This window comes from Acanthochromis polyacanthus, chromosome 8 (assembly GCF_021347895.1).
Source record: "Acanthochromis polyacanthus isolate Apoly-LR-REF ecotype Palm Island chromosome 8, KAUST_Apoly_ChrSc, whole genome shotgun sequence".
NCBI lineage: Eukaryota > Metazoa > Chordata > Actinopteri > Pomacentridae > Acanthochromis > Acanthochromis polyacanthus.
Window position 1 is genome coordinate 38,018,281 of NC_067120.1, and position 23,366 is coordinate 38,041,646.

The 23,366-nt window shown below is 36.5% G+C and overlaps 1 protein-coding gene across 1 annotated transcript in view; it reads right to left on the reverse strand.

Annotated features, from left to right (window-relative positions):
- Positions 1–5,576: 5,576 nt before the first annotated feature.
- spire2 (spire-type actin nucleation factor 2) overlaps positions 5,577–23,366 on the reverse strand; it is a 30,565-nt gene continuing 12,775 nt past the window's right edge. Inside the window, 7 exon segments of the mRNA XM_051952177.1 lie at positions 5,577–6,591; positions 10,949–11,046; positions 12,381–12,408; positions 13,725–13,792; positions 13,870–14,007; positions 15,545–15,672; positions 22,569–22,791. Coding sequence (XP_051808137.1) covers positions 6,273–6,591; positions 10,949–11,046; positions 12,381–12,408; positions 13,725–13,792; positions 13,870–14,007; positions 15,545–15,672; positions 22,569–22,791 — 1,002 coding nt within the window. The 3' untranslated portion in view covers positions 5,577–6,272.

Sequence of the window (23,366 nt, forward strand, 5' to 3'; positions counted from 1 at the left end):
ACATGCTTTAACTTTCACCTTGAGTGTGCGTGTGCCTTCGGCAGCAAAGAGCTGTCCGTTGTAGGCTTTGGCTGGCTTTGCATTTCCCTTCCTGGCTCTGAGGTCGTGTTCATTTACTAAACTGGCTTTTGTTCCTGTTCCTGTGTCCAGTCTAACAGTAACAACAGCTCCATTTGTCTCCACTGCTGCTGTCCCTTTGTCCACCGTCTCCTTTTCTTTATCATCCTCTTGTGTTGCCATGTCCACCAAGAAAGACACACTTTCACTTCGGTTTTGCTTCCCTTTGAAAAACACTGTTGTACTTCCTGCAAACTTCATGTCCATGCACCTCAGGTAGTTCCATACAACTTTTTTCCTCTACCTGTCAAAGTCACTTTTATCACTTAATTCACTTTAATTTTTATACCTCTGTGCCCTGAAATGTGTATATACTGCAAATTGAATTTTTAATTTCACTTAGCACCCTACGGATCTTAAATTAGAATAGTTTATATACTAACCTTTACTGTCGATTGTTACTAACTTCCTTTTTTGTTATTTTATGCTGTATGTAAGCTGCTGAACACTTCAATTTCCCTCGAGATTAATAAAGTATCAATCTATCCATCTAATTAGCTTTTGGCAGTGCAAAGTTATCGGTTTTTGTCTACATTCTAATCAGTTTCAGCTGCTTTATTGTGTGTATGACACACGACAGCTACATACGTGGACAAAATTGTTGGTACCCCTCAGTTAAAGAAGGAAAAACCCACAATTCTCACTGAAATCACTTGAAACTCACAAAAGTAACAATAAATAAAAATTTATTGAAAATTAAATCATCAAAATCAGCCATCACTTTTGAATTGTTGATTAACATAATTATTTAAAAAAAACAAACTAATGAAATAGGGCTGGACAAAAATGATGGTACCCATAACTTAATATTTTGTTGCACAACCTTTTGAGGCAATCACTGCAATTAAAGGATTTCTGTATTTGTCAATGAGCGTTCTGTAGCTGTCAACAGGTATTTTGGCCCACTCCTCATGAGCAAACAGCTCCAGTTGTCTCAGGTTTGATGGGTGTCTTCTCCAAATGGCATGTTTCAGCTCCTTCCACATATGTTGAATGGGATTCAGATCTGGGCTCATAGAAGGCCACTTTAGAATAGTCCAACGCTTTTCTCTCAGCCATTCTTGGGTGTTTTTGGCTGTGTGTTTTGGATGGTTGTCCTGTTGGAAGACCCATGACCTGCGACTGAGACCAAGCTTTCTGACACTAGGCAGCACATTTCTCTCCAGAATGCCTTGATAGTCTTCAGATTTCATCGTACCTTGCACACTTTCAAGACACCCTGTGCCAGATGCAGCAAAGCAGCCCCAAAACATTACTGAGCCTCCTCCATGTTTCACCGTAGGGACAGTGTTCTTTTCTTCGTATGCTTGGTTTTTGAGTCTATGAACATAGAGTTGATGTGCCTTACCAAAAAGCTCCAGTTTGGTCTCATCTGTCCAAAGGACATTCTCCCAGAAGCTTTGTGGCTTGTCAACATGCATTTTTGCAAATTCCAGTCTCGCTTTTTTATGAGTTTTTTTCAGCAGTGGTGTGCTCCTTGGTCGTCTCCCATGAAGTCCACTTTGGCTCAAACAACGACGAATGGTGCGATCTGACACTGATGTACCTTGGCCTTGGAGTTCACCTTTCATTTCTTTGGAGGTTGCTCTGGGCTCTTTGGATACAATTCCAACGATCCGTCTCTTCAATTTGTCATCAATCTTCCTCTTGCGGCCACGTCCAGGGAGGTTGGCTACTGTCCCGTGGGTCTTGAACTTCTGAATAATATGAGCCACTGTTGTCACAGGAACTTCAAGCTGTTTAGAGATGGTCTTATAGCCTTTACCTTTAAGATGTTTGTCTATAATTTTTTTTCGGATGTCCTGGGACAATTCTCTCCTTCGCTTTCTGTTGTCCATGTTCAGTGTGGTACACACCTTTTCACCAAACAGCAGGGTGACTACTTGTCTCCCTTTAAATAGGCAGACTGACTGATTATGAGCTTGGAAACACCTGTGATGTCAATTAAATGACACACCTGAGTTAATCATGTCACTCTGGTCAAATAGTTTTCAATCTTTTATAGAGGTACCATCATTTTTGTCCAGGCCTGTTTCATTAGTTTGTTTTTTTAAATAATTATGTTAATCAACAATTCAAAAGTAATGGCTGTTTTTGATTATTTAATTTTCAATAAATTTTTATTTATTGTTACTTTTGTGAGTTTCAAGTGATTTCAGTGAGAATTGTGGGTTTTTCCTTCTTTAACTGAGGGGTACCAGCAATTTTGTCCACGTGTGTACTTTGCAAGGCTAGGCTAGTTAGCTTAAGGCTAATTATTGTCATCATCGCTATTTTTAACCACATTGCCAACACAACGATCACGTGTGGACAAGCCAACTTGATATGTTTGTTTTTAATTAGAATATTTAATATGAGATTTGAAGTTAACTTAAACCAGAAAGGTGACAGCTATTCTGCTAATCTATGCTAATTAGCTTTTAGCTGTGCTGCTTTATTAGCTTTTTCTCTGTATTGTAATCAGTTTCAAATGCTTCACTGTGTGTCACATAAAAACTGAAATATGTTGGTACTAATTTAGTCTCGTTAGCTTCTACCGGTTAATATCACACTGCGAGTCATTAATATAGCACAATCTGTTAAACTGCTGATTAATTTTATGCAGAAATTACTCCAAAATTTGATGCTGATTTGACGTTTGTTTTATTTTTTTTGATGATGTATTTTGGAAAGTGTTTTCATGTTCATATGTGTGTGTACGTTAGTTTCCGTCCTGTAATTCCATTTTTGTTGTTGTTTGTTGTTATTGAATTGATAAAATATTCTAATAAATTTGAGATATAAGCCACAATCACCAAAATGTATACAAAAAAGCTTGAAAATTTCACTTTTTATATAATTAATATATAACATTTTCAGTTTTCACTTAATTAAACAACTGATGGAAAACATTTAACTCTTTTTTCAGATGCACTCGTAATTTCTGTAATTTTTATTAAATGCAGCTGAATGTAGTCACTGTTTTTAACAGTTTTTCAGCATCTATCATAGACTAGAGAAGAGTAATATTTCATGCAGACACATTCAGTCCTCTGACCTCCAGCAGAGTCTCTCTGAGAGTTTTCGATTTTCGTTTCTTTGCTGCCAGTCGTTGCATCAGGAGGTCGGTTCACCTCCATCAATGTTCTATGAAAAGCTGCAGCGGCCTGAATGCTGCAATAACTGGACATGAACTCAGAGTTACATCAACTCACAGCTTTAAAACTGTTTCAGCACAAAGTTAGAGCTTCATGGTTCAGGGCAGGATAATAATATTCTCTTTGATTAGTAAAATTCATTTGGTTTGACCTAAACAATCTGTATCTGTAATCAAAAGTTCTGCTTCATGTGAGCAATAAGTTGTTGAAATATCACAGTTTTAAAGACATTTTTCTTTAATTGTTGGCTGATTTTTAAAGATAATATTTCTTCCGAGTCCTGTGGCATCTTTTAGGCTCAAACTGAGCAGAATATTTACACTTTTACAGACTCTGGTTCATGCAGATGTGTTTTTGGTGCTTTTGCAGAATTTTAAGCTCAGATTTAGTTCATCATCCAAAGAATTTTAATAATTATTTCTGTTTTTACTGTTTCTGACTGATAAATGAGGATTTTTCTGGCAGGTTCAGAAGTCCAGCTTAGCAGAATTTTTTTTTTTTTTTTTTTTTTTTTTAAATCTGGTGTTACAACCGTGGCTCGTTGTGTGGGTAAGGGTGGCAACATAATAAGCCCAGATGGTTTAAAGATTTTAATATATATAAAATAAAAGGTACAATAATGAACAAAAAGAGAGGCAACAATTGATAAATGTAAAAATAAAATATAAACGGCAACAAAAAGAGACTCAACGAAAATCCTAATATAAATCCTAACACTATCGGTGTGCGACAAAACCAAACGAAAAACTAGTGCCTCCAAATCCACAGGTTTTCACAAGAGTTAACAGAGTGCTGAAGCCTAACAGAGTCCTAAAGTACAAGAGTTCCAGATTTCTAACAGAGTTTCACTAATCAAAGGCACAGGAGCAGGGCTGGTTACAGCAACAAGCTCATCATCCTCAGGCTGGCTGGCGTCTTTATACTGGTCCACCGTGGCACCGGATTGGCTGGTTCTCATGCAGCAGCTGTTCTTAATTACTCCAGCTCCAGGTGAAACAGATTGTCATCAGCCTGAGAGTGACAGGACATGCGCACACACACATTCACACAGCACACAAGCACTCAAAGGAGGAGAAACCCCAAATATGGCAACGCCCGTAACATCTGGTTCATAGAGATGTTGTATTTTAGTCATTTTTTTCTGTGTTTATGAAAATATATCACAACTTTAAGTTGATATTTGCTTAATTGTCCATTACTTTTCAAAGACAACTTGACTCTTGAAACTTCTGCCTGGTTTTGGGGTTTAAAGGACAAATTAAGAAAAACTATTAGTTTTTTTTTTTAACAGAAACTGCTTAATACAGATTTTGTATTATTGGCAATCGTGTGTGTGTGTGTGTGTGTGTGTGTGTGTGTGTGTGTGTGTGTGTGTGTGTGTGTGTGTGTGTGTGTCTCAGATAAAAGACCTTCTGGCAGGTTTTTGGGTTTAGAATTCAAATTAAGCTGAATTTAATTTTCTTTTGAGCAAATCTGGTTTATGCAGATGTTTTATTTTTTTGCGATTTTTTTTCAGTTTTTGATTAAATATCTCAATTTTGAGCTCATTTTCCATAAATTGTTGGTGGATTTTTAGGTGTTTTGGATTCAGAGGTTAAATTTAAGCTGCTTTTCTATTATTTTATATCAGAATGAACAGAAGACAGCCTCCCTGTTTCTTTCACTTTTTAACTCTCCTGCTGTCCTCATTTATGGGCAGCAGCAAAAAAAATATAGTTTCCTCGATTGATAAAAATCCAAAAATTCTGCAAAAAATTCCCCAAATTTTTGAAAATTTGCAAAAACCTTTAGGAAGAAAATTCCAATAATTTCTTAAAAATTACCCTTAAAAGTTGTATTTAAAAAAATGAAAAAATCCCCCAAATTTAGCAGGAAAATTCTTGTAAATATTAAAAAAAAAAACTTTGTAAAAATGATCCAAAAAATATCTGAAGTGATCACATATATATCAGTAAAACTTCTAAGATTTTCTTTAAGAATATTCAGAAAAAAATCAAGTAAATCCAGTGAAATTCACTGGATTTTTTGGTTGATTTTTCTGAATATTCTTAAAGAAAACCTTTTTTTCCCCCAGAAAAAAAATGTTCGGAACTTTTCCAAAAAATGTTGAAAATGTGGAAATTTTCACTGTGAAAATATGTTTTTTTTTTCCCTTACATTTTCCAACTTTAAAACGGGTCAATTTGACCTGCAGGACGACACGAGGGTAAAACTGGACTAAAACGATGATGCCTTACAGGATTTTTTGGAGCAGTAAACATGTAATCTAAGGTCCGCTGCAGCCTCCCAGCCGGCAGTAAAACTCTCAGACTCGGGTCGTGGTCGTGTCTGTCATCAGGTTTTATTGCAGCTGAGGTTTACTTAGTGTTTACAAAACCAGAGCAGATTGCAGAAGCGTCCGTGGGGAGAGTGACGGAGGCGGGGGTTCGGTCTGCTCGTCACCCGTTTACATTCACAGTGTCGCCGCCACCGTCAGACCTCGTCCAGCCGGACTTCACGAGCACGGGATGGCAGGAAAGACTCCTCGTTAAGCAGCAGCAGCAGCTACTCGTTACAAATCCCTTTTTTTATTTACTTTTCTTAGGATGATTGAAAATAAACGCTGAGTACAAGCTTTTACAATTCTCTAAGTTACATTCATGACAAAAACAAGGCAACCACAGGGAGCTAAAACGCTAACAGCTCTATGCTACCTCCGGCTGCTCTGAGGGCGGGGTCATGCTGTGGATGAAACAGCGTCGGGCCTTCAGGAGGAAGCGTCTGTGGCGGGTGAGACGAGGGAGAAGATGACGGGTGTGGAGGAGGAGGTGCTGAGATTCTGGCTAGAAAGGGTTCAGAAAACAGTTTCTATATGAGAGCGTAACCTTTAAACCACCCAGTGGCGTTTGGAGAAGCACTCTTCACTCGTTTAGAACCATTCTGCTGTGCGTGAACCCTTTAAAGAACCCTTAAAGAACCTTTAAAGAACCCTTAAAGGACTGTTCCTGTGGAAGTGTGCACAGTGTGTCAGATAAAGTGTCATTGGTCGCTGATCGTCTCGGCGCGGTGAGGTGGAGGGAAGGCCTCGAGGTTGGCCTGACGCTGCAGCTGAGGCCTCTGAGGAGCAGCAGGACCAGAACCAGTAGAACCAGCAGTAGAACCAGCAGCAGCAGCAGCAGCAGGTCGGGCCTCCCTCTTGGGCGTGTTGTTCAGGATGTCCAGGCTGCGACGGCTCGATGAAATCACGTCGGCCACGAACTTGGTGCACTCGGCGCAGATGTCTCTGAGCGTGCAGCCGTGAGCGTACAGGTGAGGAAACTCCTCCTCCACCGAGCGGCGAGACAAACTACGCAGAGACCTGCAGAGACAACAGAAAGAATTTACATTAAAACGTGAAAACAGAACTGCAGCAAAGACGACGTCTAAAGCAGGACGCTACGCTGCATTTAGCGCTAATGCTAACCTGCTACTAGAGCTACGCTTTGTAAACAAGATGTTTATTGTTTTTATTAACAAAATAACACAAAACAATTCACAAAATGCCCAAAATGATTCACAAAATGATACAAATGACACACACAATGATGTAAAGGAGACAAAACAATTTACAAAAATGACACATAAAACAACAAAAACAAAACACAAAATGATCAAACGAGACACAAAATGAAAAAATGATTCACAAAAAGACAAAAATGTAACACAAAATGACAACAAATGACAAAAATGAGATAAATTTAGACAAATTAGACACAAAACAATACAAATAACACACAAAATGACAAAACGAGACACAAAATGACAAAAAACAACAAAAACATGACACAACATGACAAAATCAGACAAAAATGACATAAAACAACAAAACTAAGACGCAAAATGACCAAAATGAGACACAAAATGTCAAAGATTAGTCAGAAAAACACAAAAATATCACATGAAACAACAAAAATAACACATGAAACAACATAAACATGACAACATGACAAAATGAGACACAAATTTACAAAACGTGACAAAAAATGAGAAAACCAAGACACAAAATGACCAAACAAGACATAAAGTTACACAGATTAGACACAAAACAACTCAAATGACACACAAAATGACATAAGGAGACAAAACAATTTACAAAAAGACAAAAATGACAGAAAAAACAACAAAAACATGACATAAAATGACAAACTACAGGTGAGGAAACTCCTCCACAAAGACAAACCCTGCAGAGACCTGCAGAGAAAACAACGGAGGGTCGGAGAGAATTTAGATAAAAACATGAAAACAGAACGTGCAGCAAAGATGTCGTCTGACGCAGGATGCTACGCTACATTTAGTGCTAAAGCTAACCTGCTACTAGAGCCGTGCTCAGTAAACAGGATGTTTATTGTTTGTATTGTATGTTTTGTGCAGCAGTTCCTGGCATCCAAAACTATTTTCTCCCAAAAAAAACCCAAACTTGAACTTGCATCTGGTGTCGCACAACAAATTGCCCTTCAAGGGGCAAATAAAGTTGAAGTAAAAGCCCTCTTCAGGAAGAAAACTCTCTCTGTCTGCGATTTCAGCTCATTTTAGACACTTTATCTCCCCTTTTGTCATTTTGTGCCTTTTTGTGGGACATTTTTTGTTGTTTTGTATCTAATTTGTCTCGTTTGTGTCACGTTTTGTCATTTTGTGTCTTGTTTTTTTTAATGCCATTTTTGTCATGTTGTGAATTGCTTTTTTCATTTTGTGTCTCATTTCTGTCTTTTTGTGGAACATTTTTTGTCTTTTGTATCTAATTTGTCTCGTTTGTGTCACTTTTTGTCATTTTGTGCCTCATTTCTGTCTTTTTGTAAAATATTTTGTGTCTAATTTGTCTATTTTATGAATCATTTTGTTGTTTTGTATCTCACTTGTCTCATTTTGCATCTCATTTTGGTCTTGTACAATTTCTTGCCGCTTTGTATTGTTTTTGTATTTCTTTTTAATCTAATTTTTGTCATTTTGTGTCTTGTTTGGGTCATTTGTGTCTTATTTTTGTTGTTGCATGTCTGTTTTTTTTGTTTTTTGTGAATTGTTTTTCTAATTTTGTCATGTTTTTGTTGTTTCCTGTCTCATTTGTCTCATTTTGCGTCTTATGTGTCATTCTGTCTCAATTGTGTCGTTTTGTGTCGAGTCCGCTGCATCTAATGCCTTGTTTCAGTAATTTAGTGTCTCGTTTGGTAATTTTGTGTCATTTTTGTTGTTTTTTGGTGTCATTTTTGTCTTGTTAATTGTTTTTGTTATTTTTTTATCAATTGTTGTTTTATGAATCATTTTTTGTTGTTTTGTCTAATTTGTCTCATTTTTTTGTCATTTTGTGTCATGTTTTTGCTGTTTTATATCTCATCTTGTCTTTCTGTGAATGATTTTTGTCCTTTGTGTCTAATTTATGTCGTTTTGTCTCTCATTTGTCTCATTTTATCATTTTTGCTGTTTTGCGCTAATTTGTCCATTTTTTGTCTCATTTCATCATTTTGTGTGTCATGTTTCTCATTTTTGCAGATTTGTGACTTGGTTTTGTCATTGTTTCGTATTTTGTCATTTCGTTTCTTATTTTGTTGTTTTGTGTCTAAATGCAGCTGCTTAAACGTGATTTTTCTCCGTTTTTTTCCTCCTACATTAAACAGAATATCTGTAGTTTTAGTTTCAGTATTTCCTCTGTTGACATGTTTTCAGTGGCTTTTGACGTTTTTTTTGGGGGGGCAAATTCATTCTTTCAGTTCTTATTTTGCTGCTGCCTGACGGCTGACTTTGCCCGTTTTAAATGTGCTGCATGAATAAACTCCATGTGAGACTTATAATAGTCGTTGATTAACATAATAATTGACAGATTATCTACTAACTGATGCAGCTTCAGTTAAAACTTTAAAGATTAGCTGCACTTTTCTGCGTCCAAAAGCCTGGAATGAGTCTAAACCTTTTCATACAACATCAGCGCTGTCGTTTCTGTTTGTCCTTAATATGTTTGTTGTGAGAACAGAAGTGATTAATTTCAGGAAAAGACAAACAGATCAGCAGAACATCTGGAGAAGCGCAGCCTCTCCTGATCTTCCTAAGCTCATTTGAAGTGCTGGTTAGACCCCGGCGGAGCAGATTAAGGTCAGATGCTGTGATTAAAATAGCGTCCGCTGCCATAAATCCAGCGTTTGTGGCGTCGGACGGCAGGTCTGGGTTCAGCTCTCCGCAGGATATTAACGACAGCTGGCTAATTATTACATCATGGCTGCTTAGAGGCTGGAAGAGGCTGCTTATGTAAGGCGGGGCGGCGGGGGGTGATGGGACTGAAGAAGGCGACCTGTGATTGGTGGGTTTGGAGGAGGTTAGCAGTCACAGACTTAAATAGACTTAACCTGCGTTCTTAACCGGCTTTCCATCTGCTGCTGACCAACAGGAAGCTGCTCTGGAAAATAAAAGCCTCTGCAGCTGTTTTAATCTGATGGGAGTTAATTAGAAAATCCTCGTTAGCTTCAATAAACGGTCAGAGACAGAAAAAATAAAGTTCTGAGACTTTAACTATCAGCATCTAAAGGAATCCCTGTGTAACTGATGGATGTTAGAATATGAGGGTTACTGTTTAGTACTGGAAATATTCTAAGAATATTTTTTATTTAATAACTGCATTAACTACAAATGTAGTTTGTCTGTTTTTGTGTCTAATTAAATAAGTTTTTTGTCTCAATTTTGTCATTTTGTGTCATATTTGATCATTTTGTGCCTCGTTTTGGTCATGTTGTTTTGTTGTTTTATATCTCATGTTTGTCATTTTGTGTCAGATTTGCTTCATTTTGTGTCTTGTTTTTGTTGTTTTATATCTCATGTTTGTCATTTTGTGTCAGATTTGCTTCATTTTGTGTCTTGTTTTTGTTGTTTTATATCTCATGTTTGTCATTTTGTATCAGATTTGCTTCATTTTGTGTCTTGTTTTTGTTGTTTTATATCTCATTTTTGTCATTTTGTATCAGATTTGCTTCATTTTGTGTCTTGTTTTTGTTGTTTTATATCTCATTTTTGTCATTTTGTATCAGATTTGCTTCATTTTGTGTCTTGTTTTTGTTGTTTTGTGAATTGTTTTTGTTGTTTTATGTCTTACTTGTCTTGTTCTAATTTTCTTTTGTATCTTACTTGTGTAATTTTGTCTAACTTTTTGTTGCTTAGTGATTTGTTTACTTTTATTAATTTATTATATTTTTATTGTTTTATGTGTCTTTTGCATAACTTTATGCCTCATCTGTCTCTTATTTTTCTCTCGTCTCACTTCTTACATTTAGTTTTGTGTCACTTTGTGAATATTTTGTCTCTATTTTTGTCACATTTTTCGTCTTGTTTGTGTTGATTGGTGTGTAATTTACAGTTTTTAGTCATTCTTGTTCTTCGCTCCAAAAAACTTTTACCATTTTTAACTGCATGATAGAAACTTGGAACACTTCTGATAACAAATGAAGCGTAAATGATCTGTGTATCTACTAAAAAAGTAGAATAAAAAATTATTTATTTAGAAAGATAAGCTGTTGTGAGTTAACATTTAGTCTTTTATTAGTGCATTAATATGTATTTTACATCACTTCATGACTGTTTAATCTCACAAGAACGTGACAAATGACTTTAACAGACTGATGAAGCAGTAATGTTACATATTTAGTATCTGAACGAGGTTTTACTGTACAAAGCGTCTCTTTAGACAAACTCAGACTCACTTATAAACTTGGCTTTTGTGTCCGTGGCTCTTTGGGGTGCTGTGGAAGCCGACGGTGTAGACGGGGATATGGGCCATCTTCTTAGAGGGAATCTTCATCTGGAGGCCGAACGACAAGAAAACAGTCAGAAACCAGAACCAAACCATGTTCTCACGTATTTATAGACTCACACACAGACACGAAGCAACGCAAAACAGAATCACACGACAACAAAAAACGACCACAATAAGGAGTAACAGCACAAAACGTAGAATCCAAACCTACAGAACCAAACATCCAACAGCCGGAACTGAAGCAACGAATGAAAACCAGCAAAAGAAACACAAGAATCAACGTCAACAGAAACACAAAGCAGCCTGGAACAAAACAGATTTAATAAGAGGTGCATTATTCAGTTTAAATCCTTCATTACTTTACATTTTTCTATTTAATAAATCCACAGAAACATGATTAATGGCACACATTAAACACATTTAGATGCAAAAATTACACAATTCATTCTAATATTGGTCATTAAACACACAATTTATGTGAAAATAAGTACTTTGGATTTAATTTTCAACTAAAAACGCAAAGGATGAAGCTCAAAATTCTACATTTCCTTGTTTTCAGCATTTCTTACCCACAGGTAAATCAAACTTCAAGCGAAATTTTGACGCAAACACGTTTCACTTGACTGTAATCAACTAAAAAATAATGCTGGAAGATATTGTTATTTACAAATAAACACTATAAACATCTAATTTCACATAAAACTCACAGAATCAAAGTTACAAAGAAGATGGCAAATAATTCTACTAAATTGTCTTGAGCCAAATTTGTTTAATTCATGCGTTTTTGAGTAAATAAAATATGTCAAATGCCCACATTTAAGGGAAATAAGCATTTCATTGGCACATATTTAGGGTGAAAACTGCTTCTCTTGTTGCTATGATCAGAAATCTGTTTTTTATGGTGAAATAAAGTGTTTAGTGTGGTTTAAATGGCTTAAATATGGACTTGTATTAATTACAAAATGGGAAGTTTACTCCCTAATTTTATATATTTGCCACTGATCACCTTAAAGACTGAATTTGTATGAAACAGACTTTAGTTTCAGTTAATGAGCAAACTGAACTGCACTGGGGAGTTAAATCAACTCCTGGTGTTGTTTATAATTAAACAAACTTTATTTTTATAGCATCTTTAGCTTAGCGTAACTCAAACTCCTTAATAAATGACAGTCAAACTGTAAAAAAAACAGTGTTTATTTTGGGATAATACCTTTAAAAAACTGAAATAGACCTATTAAAATAGATAAACAATGACGAGACAGAATTATTTTAAACACTAATGCTAAAAAAGTAACGGTACAGAAGCTAAAAAAAGCAATATCAGGTAAAAAAGCTGAAAACAAAGTCAATAATCACAGAATGATTAGTTTTAAAGTTACCTTTGCACTGCAGGATCCACAAACTGATCTGGAAACAGAATAAAAACTGATTAATACACCTGTTAATGCTAAATACATATTTTCTTATTAAACTAAAGGGGGAATCTGTCTTGTAAAATATTTCACTAATACAGAAATCAATAAATTCTGTTTTGAAAGTAAATATTTCTATAAGCCTTAATTATAACATTTAAAAGCCTAAATGTGTTTATATTCATATCTTAGTCTGACTTTGCTCTCTGTTCAGGCTGTTTGGTTCCTTCCAGCTCTGTAGTAACCATGGCGACAGCGATAAAGTCTGTAGTCTATAACCGTGGAGCTAACAGTGTGAAACCAGGCTGACTGTAATCTGTCTGTAAATCACAGAGAAATCACTGTTTTAAATGACTTTAGCATCAGCGGCTAACTCACAGGTAGCTACGTTATTGTTTTCACAAGAAACTGAACAATTCAGTGCTGAATAAATAAAAGACAGTAAACTGACAAAAGGGGATTTTAACAAAGAATAAACAGCAAAACTGTGTCAATCGAAATTGTATTTATATTAAATAATGCACACTTTGGCTAGCTAACCAGCTGCTAACCTCTGTAAAGAAGACTTTTCATGATAAATATTTGTCTCCTTTCTGACATTTTACATTTTATTTGTCTTGTTTTGGTTGTTTTGTCTCAGTTTAAATTACTTTAGCATCAGTGGCTAACTCCTGGGTGAGCTAACATTAGAGTTAGCTTGTCGTCTCATTATTATTAGCAGCTAATTTATTGTTTAAAAAAAAACTGAACCATGCAGCACTGAAACAAGTCTGACAAAACAGTAAACAGACAAGAGGAGGTTTAAACAAAGAATAGAGTTAAATTTTGTAAAAAAAATAAATAAATTGAATTTACTCTAAATAATCCACACTGTTAGCTAGCTAACCAGCTGCAAGCTCCTGAAGAGAAGATTTTAACTTAAAATTTTGGTAAATATGTTGATATTATGACTTTGTAACTGACCAAAATTTACTGTTGTCAACATAATTGATAAATTAATTCTCTCACAGGACACTCAGATGGCTTTTTACGCTCTGGAGCTGCTTTTCTTCCTTAAAAAACAAAAACAAGCAGTGGCTGTCAGCTCGCTTGTGTTAGCCATCTTTGTTTACATTTACACACACAAATATGAGTGGTATCTTCCCTCCAAGCTAATAGCTAACAGCTAGCAGCTACAGTAATAGAGGAGGAACAGATGCAGTCACGTTATTTTTTTATATTTATTGAAATTTACAGACATTAGCTAACATTACCTCCAAGTTCTACTAAGGTTTTAAAGTTATAGAGAGAGATTCAGGTTTTATTTGGTACCTTTTGCAGAGTAAGCAGGTGGACGGCCACGAGAACAGAGGAAACTTGACTCTACAGCAGCAGCAAACCTGCAGGAAGCAGATCCAAAGTTACCGAGAACAGAAACAGAACCAGCTCTGAGGTTCTCCTGAGGTTCTCCTGGTACCTTTCCTTTCTTGAGGTTGTTGTAAAGCTCTTTGCTCTGGAGGAACTTCTCCATCTCCGCTTTGACCAGAACCCGGCGCACGTTGATGACCTCATCGACTGTCAGGGCCAAACTCTCCACAGGATGACTGAACTCCTCCTGGACAGAGGAGGAGGAATAAAAGAGGAGAAGAAGGAGAAGATGAAGGAGGAGAAGAAGAAGGAGAAGAAGAACCAATAATCGTGGAGGATTTCAATGAAGTCGACTGGACAGGAGGAATATTTTTAATCCTCTGATCTCCGATGATCTTGTTGACGGAGATCAGAACTTTAAATATTTAACAGGATCTGGTGCAAAATGTTCATTTTGGGCAAATCTTGTAAAAAAAAACATGTAGAAAAAAGATGATTTTTAGCTTTGAAATGGTTCATTTTCTAACTGGAGAGTTGAAAATTTGAAGGTTTCTTTGTGTTTTTGTAGTTTCTGGCTGATAAATGACGTAATCATGGAGATTTTTATGAAGAAAAACATGTCTTTTAAACCCTGTGGTGGGTTTTACGTTCAGTTTTAACTTGTTTATTTCAACTATAAACTAATTTTATGGATGTTATTCCATCTGTCTTCGTCTGATACCAATTTTTAGAACTTTTTTTCCTCATTTTGTGTGTCGTTTTTTTTTTCATTTTGAATCTGTTTTCTTGTCTTTTGTATTTTTTGGTGTTTCATGTCTCATTTTCATTCTTCTGTCTAGATTTAGACATTTTGTTGCTGTTTTTTCTTGTTTTCTGCTTAACTTTTTTTGTCTTCCTTCTGTCGTTTTGCATCAGTTTTGTGTTGCTTTGTGAGTCTTTGGGATATTTTTTTTCCTCATTTTGTTTGTTGTTTTTGTGTCTCTCTTTTTCTGTTTTGTGTCTTGATTTTCCTGTTTTTTTCTATTCTTTGGCATTTCGTGTCTCATTTGTGGGAGTTTTTCCTCCCATTTTTCTTGTTTTGCGCGTCCTTTTAGACATCTTGTGTGTTGCTTTTCTTGTTTTGTGTCATTTCTGTCATTTAGTGTGAAGTTCTAATGGTTTCTATGTGTCTTTGGTACAGTTTTAGTCTGTTTTTGACATGAAAGCTGATCTGGGTGGCCATTTCGACACTTCATTTTTTATGTTGCTCTTCTGTCATTTTGCATCAGTTTTTTGTTGCTTTGTGAGTATTTAGGACATTTTTTCCTCATTATGCTCATTTTGTTTGTTGTTTTGTGTCATTTTGCATCTCTCTTTTTCTGTTTTGTGTCTTGTTTTCTTCTTTTGTGTCTATATTTAGACATTTTCTGACTTTCTTTTCTTGTTTTCTGCTCAACTGTGTCATTTCTTGTCTTCCTTCTGTCATTTTGGATCAGTTTTGTGTTGTTTTGTGAGTGTTTGGGACATTTTTGGCCATTTTGTGACCTGTTTTCTTGTTTTTGTGTCTGGCTTTTGTTGTATTCTGCTCGCCTTTGTTGTTTTTTTGTCTCTCTTCTGTCATGTAGCATCAGTTTTGTGTTGATTTATGTGTCTTTTAAACTCTGTGGTGGCTTTTGGATTCAGTTTTAACACTTTTATTTCAACTATGAACTAATTTTCTGTATTTTATTTTAATTCTGAGGTTTATTTTCAGAGGAAACCTTAAATCAGGAGACTTTAACGCCCACGTTGTGCCTTCCTCTCACCATCCACTGATGCTCGTCTCCAGGTCTGGATCGGGTCGTGGCCTCCGGTCCTTCGGTGGTTTCGTCCACGGAGCTCAGAGAGAGTCGAGCCGGAGACGGAGGAACCCAGCCGTGGACGGGGAAGGAGGCTGAGGAGGAAACAGGTCCATGAATTAGACATCAGCCTCTTTCACTGAGATCATGATTTATTAATCTGCTGTCAGTGAGTTAGATCTCAGTCGGAGGTCCGTTCAGCCTCTTAGAAGGAATCAATGAGGCTCAATGAGAGAAAACACCGTCACATGCTGCTTCTAATTAAAGTTAAACTGCAAAAGAATCAATGTCTTTTCAACTAATGAGCCGCTTTTCTATTAATTCTACTGTAATCTTTCCTTTTTAATTCTAATTTAAATGTTTTTATGCAGCTTTTTAATGTAAATAAACTTTCATTTCTTTGCAAAACAATAAATGTAAACTTGAACTTAATGCAATTTAAACGACTAACTCTAACATGTAAACATCTGAGGAGATAAATATATTTAACTTTACTATTGCAGACATTCATTTATTCCCAAAAGACATTTAGTAGAGTGAGAGTAAATGAGCACCTTTTCCTCATAAAGAAGAAAATTAAATCTTCTAATTCTATTAATTTCACTTTTAATGGATAAAACAAACATCCTGAGTCTTCAAACATAAACAGAAACCTTTAATTAATCTTATCACACATAAAACATCCAAGAAACTAAACAAACTAATTGAAATATATCAATATATTGGCGATTTTATGAAAGAAAGCACGTCTTTAAAGGTTCAGATTTTAAAGAAGAATCTGTTTATTTTATCGATCAAGTAGTTTCTAGGAATCCTTTCCATATTTTATTGCAATAATCTTTTATTTCTTGATGCTGAAGCTGAAGTGAATTTAATCAAATTAGATTTTTAGTTTAGATTTCTTTAATTTTCTAATGGAAACTTCACAGGCGATGATTTCAAGGACAGTTGGAAATCTGATTATTCTTTCTGATTGTACCATTATTGGCTGATAAATGGTGTAAAATTGCAGTTTTTTTTTAAAGATAATACAACTTTTAAATACAGTGTCCAGTTTAAACACGTTTATTTTCACTTTCGATGTTTTTGAAGAATCATTTTCTGCATTTTATTGCACAAATCTTTCATTTCCTGATGCTAACACTGAAGTACATTTGATGAAATTTGAGTTTTAGTTTAATCGTGAAACATCCCGAAATATTGATAATTAAAGTTGGCATTGGAGAAAATGAATAAAAAACAGATTTAGTGTTCAGACTGACACCTGGACGGATTCAAACTGATCTGGTTGGTCTTTTTGCAACTCGTTTCTTGTTTTTGTGTTTTTTTTCTTTTTTCTGCTCATCTTTGTCATTTTTTGTCCAACTTCTGTCATTTTGCATTAGCTTTGTGATGTTTTGAGAGTCTTTTGGATTTTTTTTACTCATTTTGTTTGTCTTTTTTGTCATTTTGTAACGCTTTCTCCTAGTTTGTCTCATTTTTCTTGTTTTATGTGTCCTTTATGTCTAAATTTAGACATTTTGCGTCTGTTTTTCTTATTTTGTGCTCTTCTTTGGCATTTTTTGTCTAATGTTGTCATTTTGAATCAGCTTTGTGTTGCTTTGTGAGACTCTGGGCCATTTTCTTCCCTCATTTTGCTTGTCATTTTTGTCATTTTGCGTCTGTCTTTTTCTGTTGTCTTGTTTTTCATCTGGTTTATGGCATTTCGAGTCTCATTTTTGTGATTTTTGTCTCTATTTTGTCTTGTTTTTTGTGTCATTTTTTTGCGATGTGTCTCGATTTAGACATTGTGTGTCTTGCTTTGTCTTGTTTTTAATGCTTTTTATGTGTCTTTGGTCCAGTTTTAGTCTGTTTGTGACAAGAAAATTCATCTGTTTGGTCATTTTGCAACTCGTTTTCTTGTTTTTGTGTCTGGTTTTTCTTTTTTCTGCTCATCTTTGTCATTTCTGGTCTCCTTTCTGTCATTTTGCATCAGGTCCGCGAGTCTCATTTGTGTGATTTGTGCATCCTTTTCAGCTTTGTGTCTAGATTTAGATGTTTTGTGCCGTTTTTGTGGTTTACTTTTATGGTTTTCATGTGTCTTCAGGACATTATTTCTGCTCATCTTTGTCATTTTTTGTCTCCCTTCTGTCACTTTGCATCAGTTTTGTGTTGTTTTGTGAGTCTGTGGGACATTTTTTCCCCATTTTGTTCATATTGTTTGTTGTTTTTGTCATTTTGCATCACTCTTTTTCTGTTTTCTGTTTGCAAATAAAAGCTGTCAAAGTGTCTGTAATGGAGAGTAAACAGGCCAGCAAACATCATCACCATCTGCAGGCTCGGTGGAGGCTGTAGCGCCTCCTGTTGGCAGGTCTGAGCGCTGCACGGTGATCTCATGCAGCCCAGAGGATCGTTTTCCAGACCATTACCTCTGGATGGGAGCTGCTAATGCACCAGCCGTCCCTCAGAGCTCTCAGCTCATCAGCTCCTCCTTTATCAGCACATCTTCACATCTGATTAGGATCCATCAGCGTCCATGAAGCTCCTGTCAGCAGCTGCAGCTCTGATTTCAGCACTAATTTAATGAGAGCAGAGCGGCGACATCCAGTCTCCACCGATCGTTGTTGGCCCGAAGGCTGGAAACGGAACCAGAGGAAGCAGAGGAAGCAGAGGTTCTGTTGCTGGTTTTGTCCTGATCTTGTCGTTACTAAAGCAGCTCTAAATGGATGGAAGCTGCTGCATCGATGAGTTCAGTGCTGCCGATTTAACTGTGTGGTGACAGTTTTTAAGGATTTTAAATGAGGAAAACTCCTAATAGAGCTCCTTAGAACCATTTTATTCTTCATCTGCAGTAACTTCATCAATGATCAGAGTTCTACCTTCATCCATAGAGGAGGGTCCAGATTTATCACTTTAATGGACGTTTTCCATCATTTCTGAGCCTCAGAACTTCATCAGTCCAGCAGATAGAACCAGGACATTTAGGAGGAGAAACACATCTGAGTTCTGCTAAAAAACTGACTCCAGATCAGTTTACATCCATCCAGGTGTCTCAGTCTAAACACTAAATCTGGTTTTGCTATGCTCCATTTTTTTCTATGATAAAACTATTTTCATGTCATTCTGAACAATTTGTGAGTCCGTTTGAGCAGATTTTTGGTCATCCTCAACATTTTTTGAGTCATTTTTGACAATTTTAAAGTAATTTTAGACAATTTCTGAATACATGTGGACTAATTTTAAGCCATTTTTGTGATCTTTGGGGTAAATTTGAGTCAGGGTGGACTACAGTTTGTCCGTCTGGTAAATTCTGAAAAGTATTGGACAATTTTGAGTCACTTTGACCATTTTTTGTGTCATTCTGAACTGTTTTAAGTAATTTTGGACACATTTAAAGTCATTTAGGACAATTTCTGGCAATTTCGGACTGTTTTTTTCTCCAGAACCATCTGTGAGCATGAATATTATGCGATTTATGACAGTTTGAACAGTAAAACTGCAGCAGCTTATTGACACAGCACAGAGTCGTAGAAACAATCACTGGTTTTCTGGATGTGTTTCTGTTTTCTGATAATTCATCATTTAAAAGTGCAGGTTTATCACTTTTTAATGGACTTCTTCCATCATTTCTGAGCCTCACATCCAGCAGACAGACACATTTTTGTTGAATTGGGTCTTTTTTTTTTTACAAATTTGAGTAATTTTAGAACCTTCATGACATTTTGAACATTTTGTGGAGTCATTTTTGAAAGATATTTGTCACTATTGACAAATTTTAAGAAATTTGTGCCGCTTATCTTTTATTTTCCTCATATTTTGATGGATAAAACATGCATATGAGTTCTGTTAAAAGTTGCAAGCAAATTAATTTTGAATCCATCCGGGCGTCACATCCAGATTTGGAGCGATTTTTAACAATTTATGTTATTTTGGACAACATTTAGGTAATTTAGATGTTTATTTAATTAATTTCTGATGAATGAAAAACACATTTAAGTTCTGTTAGAAATTGACACAGATCAGTTCTACATCCATCCAGGTGTCACTAAATCTGGTTTTGTTACGCACAATTTTTTTCTATAATAAAACTATTTTCATGTAATTCTGAACAACTTATGAATCAGTTTGGGCAGATTTTAGTTTTAATCACACTTCCAGTTTCCTTCGTAACAGTTGCTGAATCATTTTTGACAATCTTAAAATAATTCTAGACAATTTCGGAGTAATTTTGGACTCATTTGAAGCCATTTTGGTGATTTTTGGGTGCATTTTAAGAGTCACTGTGGACTAGAATTTGTCAGTTTGGCAAATTCTGAAAAGTTTGGGACAATTCTGACTCATTTTGAACTATTGTTTAGTCATTTAAAGTTATTTAGAACAATTTCAGACAATTTTTTCATCTATAACCAACTTTTAACATCAATATTATGGGATGTATCATAGTTTGAATGGTAGAGTCCTAGACACAATCATTGGTACCCTGGATGTGTTTCTGTTTGGCCAAAACTACTTAACAATTGTCTCGAAATGTCTCTTAATTTCTCCAAAATGGGAAAAAAAAAGAGGTGAGAAATGACCTAAACATTGATGATGATCGAGACTTGCTCAAAAGTTTTCCAAAATGACTAAAGGTTTCCCAAAATAATTTTTAAAAAATGATCCAAAAAGACTTAAATCCCACCCAAAATGACAGAAATCCAAATTTTGCAATCAGTTTTATAGCCAACTTAGACCATCAATATTATGGGATGTATCTCAGTTTCAACAGTCAAACTGCAGCAGTTAAATGTCTCAGGTAAATGATCCTTCCATTGTCTGTAATAGTTCTGAGACCACCTATTAACGCGCTGAAATGAGCGTTGAACGTTTACCCAGAGCTGTCATAACCACCTCGACAAATACAGAAATGCAAAACACCTGCTCCTCTAAGACATCTTTGCGAGGCTTTTTCCTGCACAGAGGAATTTTTGAACCAGTTTCGTACATTTTAGGTTTCATTTAGTCGATCATAATGTACATCTTTGTTAAATGATCAGAAATAACAGGAAAATGCAGATTTCTGTCATTCCCTTCCGTTTATCCAGCTTTCTGTCCTATGAAGGTTCATTCGGAGCAGAAAAAACTGATGTACAGAACAGCACTGTGTCTCCCTCTATAGGAGGAGGTTAGAACTACAGCTGGTTGGAATGATTCATCTTCAGCAGAGCAGCTCATTAATTCCGTTTCTCTGAGCTGAATATGAAAATGAAACCACTGAGAGGAGCTGCAGCAGTGTTTGTTTGGTTTAATTAGCTGCTGAATGATTGAGACGTTCAAGTGTCTGACTGAATAAAAACCTGCTGCAGCTCTGATCACAGATTATTTTTAGTTCCTTAGTGTTTGTCAGAAGAACCTCAAAAAATACTTAAAAAGGTCCTAAATTAGATGATTTACATCACAGGAATCAGCCTAAATTAAGGCTTTAGACTGTATTCTGCACCTTTTTGCCCTCAGTAACAAATTTCACATTCAACTTTTAAGTAGGAACTACAATTTACTGATGTCTCCTAAACACATCACATTCATCGGTTAATGGTGCAGTTTACAGATGTTCCCTAAATGCCTCATATCAAACAGGAGACTCAACTGAAACACCTCACGTCTATTTGTAGATTCTACAATTCACCAAAGTTCCTTAAACACCTCACGAGATTTGCAGATGCTATCATTTTCTGATGTTCCCTGAATGCCTCATATCAATCAGTTGTCAGGATAATTTTCCAACATTCCCTAAATGTCTCTCATCCATTTTTAGACATGACAGTTTTCCAAAGTTCCCTAAACGCCTCGCGTTCTTTTTAGATGCTACAGGTTTCTGATGTTCAATAAATGCCTCACATCCATTTTTAGACATGACAGTTTTCCAAAGTTCCCTAAACGTCTCACATTCATTTTTAGACGCTACAGGTTTCCAGTGTTCCCTAAATGCCTCACCTCCGTTTTTAGACAGTACAGGTTTCCGATGTTCCCTAAACGCCTCACATTCATTTTTAGATGCCCAAGCTTCTGATGTTCCCTAAACGCCTCACATTCATTTTTAGACGCCACAGGTTTCCAATGTTCCCTAAACGCCTCACATACATTTTTAAATGCCCATGCTTCTGATGTTCCCTAAACGCCTCACATTCATTTTTAGACGCCACAGGTTTCCAATGTTCCCTAAACGCCTCACATACATTTTTAAATGCCCATGCTTCTGATGTTCCCTAAACGCCTCACATTCATTTTTAGACGCCAGGTTTCCAATGCTCCCTAAACGCCTCACATTCATTTTGAGACATCACAGGTTTCCGATGTTCCCTAAACGCCTCACCTCTGATTTTAGACAATACAGGTTTCCAATGTTCCCTAAACGCCTCACATTCATTTTTAGACATGACAGGTTTCCAATGTTCCCAAAACACCTCACATATATTTTTAGATGCCCATGCTTCTGATGTTCCCTAAACGCCTCACATTCATTTTTAGACGCCCATGCTTCTGATGTTCCCTAAACGCCTCACATTCATTTTTAGACGACAGGTTTCCAATGTTCCCTAAACGCCTCACATTCATTTTTAGACGCCAGGTTTCCAATGTTCCCTAAACGCCTCACATTCATTTTTAGACGCCACAGGTTTCCGATGTTCCCTAAACACCTCACATTCATTTTTAGATGCCACAGGTTTCCAATATTCCCTAAACGCCTCAGCTCCGTTTTTAGATGGTACAGGTTTCCAATGTTCCCTAAATGCCTCACATCCCTTGGTAGAAGCTACAATTTCCTGATGTTCCTTGTAAACCTTCATGTTCCTTGATGTCCCTTAAACGCCTCTCAAGCACAGAGAAGCCTCTAGTCTCCACTCAGTCACTTAGAGTTCCTAAAAACTGCTTTCAAAATAGTGAAATTACTCACTCCAGCATCAGATTAACAGCTGAAACAGATTATTTTCCTCCATCACACATAAAACTCGTCCAGGTTCTCCGGTCCTACCTCTGTAATGAGGAAGCGGTCCAGCTCCGGTCAGAGTTCTGGATCTCGGCCTCTCCCCCCTCAGTCGGACCGTCCCTCCCAGCTCGGTGGACTCGGACAGTGAAGGCAGCATCTCTCCTCGGAGCATGGCCAGGTCGTGTTCGGAGAACGACCGGTCCCTCTTCAGGGGAGTCGGGGAACTTTCAGTCCTCCTCAGCTCGCCGTTATCTGGGGACTCCTCCTCCTGAAGGTGGGAAGAACAAATTTTGCAGATTTTACAGCGGTTTATCAGATGTTAAGATGTGGTTCAGCTCAATTTTATCCACTTCAGTGCTTTCAAGCTCCTCCTGAGATGTTTACAGGCAAAAATTGAACTCAATAACCTTCTAAAATATCATAACAATACAGTGAAATTGGTGTTCTGGCTGCATTTGAATCTGAGACGGTTTAAGTAAAAGCCCAGCGAAGGATCTCAAAGTTCTTCTGGATGTCTGAGCTTCTCAACTAGTCTGTAAGTTCAGCTACATATGACTTTATATCCTCTATATGAATACTGCAAAGTTTAAACACTTAAAGGTGGACTTCTGGCTTCTTGATTCTTTAATTTCATCTACAGAGACATTTAAACACAAATGAAGCTACAACTACAGGTCAGACCAGTTTATTAACCCACTAAGGCGCCAAGATTATGCAAAATCCACCAACACAAACTACACTTGAAGACAAAATTAGCAGCCCCCCTATGAAACTGTGCTGATAAACAGATTGAGGAATTTTTAACACAGCTTTTCCAAACATCTTAGTCTTACATTTTACTTT